This window comes from Rhipicephalus microplus, chromosome 1, assembly GCF_043290135.1.
Source record: "Rhipicephalus microplus isolate Deutch F79 chromosome 1, USDA_Rmic, whole genome shotgun sequence".
NCBI classification, from domain to species: domain Eukaryota; kingdom Metazoa; phylum Arthropoda; class Arachnida; order Ixodida; family Ixodidae; genus Rhipicephalus; species Rhipicephalus microplus.
Window position 1 is genome coordinate 198,265,238 of NC_134700.1, and position 5,556 is coordinate 198,270,793.

The 5,556-nt window shown below is 47.4% G+C and overlaps 1 protein-coding gene across 1 annotated transcript; it reads right to left on the bottom strand.

The window, feature by feature from the left end:
- Positions 1-1,788: 1,788 nt before the first annotated feature.
- LOC119167094 (solute carrier family 22 member 7-like) lies at positions 1,789-3,644 on the bottom strand. The gene has a single exon (XM_037418518.2). The coding sequence runs from the start codon at positions 3,555-3,557 to the stop codon at positions 1,839-1,841; it is 1,719 nt and encodes a 572-aa protein (XP_037274415.2). The 5' UTR covers positions 3,558-3,644; the 3' UTR covers positions 1,789-1,838.
- Between the last annotated feature and the right edge of the window lie 1,912 nt (positions 3,645-5,556).

Here is a 5,556-nt window from a genome sequence, read left to right on the forward strand (position 1 = left end):
CTGGTCAGAGAGAAAGTGGTTGCGTAACTGCGGATCAAAGGGTACGCCACAGGTGCAAAAATACAGGTGTAACAGAATAGCCGTCGCCATGGGCACACTGTAGTTGAAATGACATCCACAGTCACTTCTGTTGAATGAAAAAAATCACAGCACATCCATGGAGTGAAGGCTGATGAGTGGGACGAAGCGTGCGTCAGCCCGTCCATGCTTCCGTTCGTTCTTGCTTCCATCCGTCTGCGCGACCATCCGAGCGTCTATCAATGCGTCCGTCCGTCTGTCCGTGCGTCCGTCCGTGAGTCCGCTCATCCATCTGTCTATCCGTCCGTACGTCTGCTAGTCTGTCTGTTCGTACGTCTATGCGTCCGTTCGTGCGTCCATCTAGTCAACACTATTCAAGTACCGCCATCTCCCATTTCGCAACCCCAGCGGCACATACGCACTCTATAGCGGGTATGTCCCACCGCTACCTGCCTACCTACCTACCTACCTACCTACCTACCCACCTACCCACCTACCCACCCACCTACCTACCTACCTACCTACCTACCTACCTACCTACCTACCTACCTACCTACCTACCTACCTACCTACATACATACATACATACATACATACATACATACATACATACATACATACATACATACATACATACATACATACATACATACATACATACATACATACATACATAGGAGGAGGAGGAGGAGGAGGAGGAGTGACAGACTCATGCCATAAGGAGCTTCGCCCCCTAAAAAATGCCATTGGGACCAACATCAGAATGAACGACCAGTGACACGTTTAGCCCTGACATGGACTTTCATAGTTTCTATTGTCGTTAGCCTTTCGCTTTTGGTCGATATTTTGGGGACAGCCGAATAATAACGTGAAGGTAATTTAAAGGGCGTCTTTCACAGTCGGGCACATCACGTATTTAAACAGGTATGTATAAAGATTTTATGACGCAATGCTCTGCCAAGCGTGTTAGAGATTTTCTCCTACAATTGCTGCAGGAAGTCGGACACACTACCGAACCTATTTTGATGCTTATTTAAAGAAATATACAAATTTAATTGGTACAGAAAAATTGACAGTGCGGACGGCAATCTCAGAAACTTTTCAAACTGTGGCCCAGCTCCTCGAGTCATTCACTCAGTCAATTGCAAGATATTCTTTAGTTTGCGTGTATGCAGGTGGTAATTTATATTGGGGGAAAATGGCTCATGGTTTGTTTCACTGTAACTACGGCATTCCTATTCCCAATTTTGTTTTTCTAATTTTATACAAAACATGGATGGCCACGACCTTATGAATACTAACCAGATATCTTCCTTAAAAGGGGCGACCCGACACAAGAAAGAAGTTGCTACAGTAAAATAAAATGAAGCATTGAAACTGCAAGAATGCAAAATTGTATAGTGTAGGTGATTTCACTGTAGAGAAATAAATGTATACCTGGAATTCTTCCACTATAATTATATATTGTTTAAACTGTGCAACACGGCCAACATGGTTACACAGGAGCGCCAAGCAAACGAGCGGTCCGGAGCAGCGAATTAGGTTGAAATAAAACAACAATATGAGTGATAACATCAACCTATTGGTTATATTCTCAGATTGCGTCTTTCAAATACAATAATGCAATGGCATGTGCCTTTATAGAAAAGTAATATATTGGTGATAACTAAATACTTTAGAAATGGCTAAGACACGAAAAATTAAAAAAGTGCTATATAGTGCTATATCAAATATTAGGGGACGAAAACTATGTGGCCTCGCGTAGTGCATTGAAATACTGTCTGCGGGAAAGGGGCATCCTTTGCCCACAGTTTTGCACGTCATTCCTTTCCCTTGAAACGGCGGCTGCGGCTTGTAGTGGACCTGTTCGTGCTCTCAGAAGGGGTCTTCGCCTTCTTGCGCTCGCTCAGCCGGGTATCGAGCGTGGCCTTCATGAGCTCGATGTTCTGCGTGTCCCTGTACGTTGTTTCTTGGCACGCGATCTTGGTGCACTCGATTGTCGTGGCGGGTGGCAATATGCGCAGCGTAAGCAGTGACAGAAAAAGCAGGAGGCCGGCGACAGCCGGTGGCACGTACTCGAGTCCACTGTTTATGAGCATGGACAAGAACAGGGCGCATCCTACTCCGAGACGACCACAAGCGACAGTCCAACCTACGGCGGTCGCGCGCAACGCTGTCGGGAACAGTTCCAGGACGTAGACGAAGCACACGACGGCGCCAGAGTAGTACAGCGCTATGTCCGCCTGCAACAGGGCCTCCGTGGCGACGTCGTACTCGCCGAACACGGTGAGGCAGAGAAAGCACTGCACGCTGCACAGCGCCGCGAACAGTATGGTGATCACCGTGAGCATGGCAAACCTTCTCATGAGCCAGTGCGCCAGCCCGTAGACCGAGGAGTTGAAGAAGAACGCGATGAACGGGAGCCACGGCGTGTAGAGCTGACCCTTGGAGAAGGTGATGGCGTACAGGGCAAACGAGTTTGAAAAGAAGCAGCCGCACAAGACCAGGGCGCGACGCCGCATGGAGAACAGACTGAGCAGTTCTTCGGCGCACGTGGACTTTCGCCTGTTCAACCTGTTGGTCGTGTCCTCTTTCAGTGAATCGATGAGGCACGCCGCGTTAGCCAGCGGGAAGTGGTTCTTGTCGGCGGCTGCAATTACGACCTCCTCTGCTCGGTTGAACCTCCCGGTAGCAATAAGCCAGCGTGGTGACTCGTGGACCAACAGGAATGTTGGCAGCAGGACCAGGGCTGGCAGAAGGAAAACGCTTAACTTTCGTTCCCAGCACAGACTCCAAGGCACCAGGAGGAAGAACCATGAATCGGCGACCAACAGGCCAATGGTGATGCTCACAGCTATGCTGAGCGGCCTGTTGTCGTGGGTAGTCACCTCGAAGAGAGAGATGGCGGAGGAGGTCATGGTCAGTATGGAGCTGCCCGAGCTGAAGAACTTGAACACCGCGTGCACTGCGTAGTCACGAAACACGCAAACCGCTACCGTCGAGATTGTTAGCACCGCAATCGCTGTCAACAGCACAGGCACTCGGCCGTAGTTGTCCGCGAAATACCCGGCTGTCAAGACGAACACGGCGGGACCGGTGTTTTGAATTGCGTACATGACGACGATGAGTGGCTTTCTTCCGCATACCATGTTCCAGGTACTCACGGCCGTACTCTTCGCCCGGTCTTCGTCGTACTCCCACTCGACACACGGCACGGTCTGCGTGTCGTTAGGGTCGGCGGGGTCCTCGTAGACAAGGCACTCTCCGATCTGTCTGCTATCGTCGCGAGCTGCCCCGTTCTTCCCGAAGGCTTTCGAATCGTTGGCGTACGGCTGCTTGCACCTGTATTGCACGCTTTTTGAGATCAGCGGGAAAGCCAAGGCGTGGATGTTCGCCAAGAAGGCACTGAGGGCACACAGCATCATCAGCCGCTTCTGGAAGGCACCATGTCCGAAGGCATCATTGCAGTCGAAGTACTCACAGGTAAACATGTCCCTCGACATGTGCCTCGCCGGCATGAAGAGAGCTTTCCAGGGCATTGTTGCTCTTGACAGTGGACTTGCTTCTGGCACTTTAAAACCAATGAAGACCACAGATAGAGCACTCCGAGATACCACCGACGCTCGTGTTCTTCTTCTTCTTCTTTTTCTTCTTCTTCTTCATTCTAATCTTATAGCGGCGATGGTGACAAAGATTATGATGATATTTGGGATTATCATACCCTGAAATGTCTGGCGGGTAAGGAATAAAGTGGTTAACATAGGTAGTAGTTTGATTTAAAAAAATAACATGTCATGTTTGTTATGTTTACATCTTTCTGATATTTTATTCATTTCAGCAATAACCAAATATGCACGAAAATAGAATATAAAGGCGATCGAATGTTGAACGAAAACGAGGGGGCTTTTGTAGGATTGAAGTAGGATGAGCCACAAGTAAAGGGCAACAAGAACAAGAACAATATAAGCTTCAACGTCTGTCGTGATAATCGCACTTTAAAAAGTGTGCTACAGGGACCAGTGACTTAGCCATGAATCGTTATTTTTCTCCTATCTGAGAGAATTGAGGGGGCGTTGGCTAAGCCAGTCAAAATGATCTGAGCTTGAAGCTTAACAACTTATAGAGACGTTTGCGATAACAAAACTTCCAACAACAACTTAATTTGGGCAAGTTGATTGACGCTGAATATAGCAGAGAGCCCAAAGCAACAGGGAGGAACAACAGACAGGAAGGTGCGTTGACTTACAGGTAATACGCATTTTGTCTCAGTTTATACCTTGTAAGAAGAGACTATCTGAGCACGCCGATCATCCTGACAGCTCCTGCACCAAAATAATTTTTAGTAGCCCCATCTAGCATGTTCCAATTAATTCATGGCAACCGGTTCATTCATGGTTATAAACAATGGCTCTGCAATGTTTGCAAATTGTCCACAGTGCACCTCACTTTGAGTTTCAAGAAACCCCTGAAGCATTTTTCCCTACTGAAATACAAGATCATACTATCAAAGAAGCATGCAAAATAAAACAGCAAAGGGCACCCTTTTTACGCTCTGTCTTCAATCCTTCCTTGATAGAATCAGATTTTCTGTATTTTAGTAAGCATGTTCCAACTAGCCGAAGAACACGTTTTAGTTTCGCTAACTGAATTTGTTAATAAAGTGTTCTTTCATTAGCCTTGAGTTAGAGCTAAACAAGCTTTTGAAACGATTGGCACATTTGAAAGCATGCGCGGGCTCCATAAAGAGCGAAAAGCTTTTTCTCATAAAGCCACACGTCGGCAAATTGGCAACTACATCAAAATCGTTCGGCTCGGACTCTGGCTGCTTAAACAAGTCAATCGTGCGCCGCAAGCGTATGATATGCTGCAAGTGCAATCGTCACGTGCTGCAAAAGCAGCGACACTCGCACCAGAGGTTAGTTGGCATTTGTGGTGTCTTGACTCTTTTTGTGTGCATACTTACATGCTCTTCCTTTTACAATACATTTTAGGCAGTTTAAATAGTTGTCTGTAAGAGCAGTGCAATTAAGGGGTCCTTGAAATGGTTCTCTCACGATTCCTTTTTGATTAGGCTACTACTGGAGCAAATCATCGGCACCGTAATTCTATCGAAACTCTTCTTATTAACGGAGCTACGAGTAATAAATGGGTACCCTTCTACCCTTCTCCATGGCTCCGTATTGCATTGTCAACTACCTCTAACTTTTCCTTCAAGCGCTTGGGGCTTATCTCTGCCTTCACGGGGCCCGTGCCGCGTGTTCCACAGCCAATCGAAGCAGCCGCCATGGTGACGTCAAGTGGGTGGAGCATGTCGCTCTGTGAATCGGTGGTTGAAAACGCATTTGGCCGAGCCGCAACGATCTGCAGCGATCCGCTGGGGTTCGGAGCTTTAAAGTGTTGTAATAAATCACAGTTTGTGCAGAGAGCTCAAATCGGTTTGTAAATGACCCTTGGGACTTTTTCTACCGGTCCAATGTGTTTGTAAGAAATCGTCATAACCATTTCAGGGCCCCTTTGAAGAACAATGGTGGTCTGACG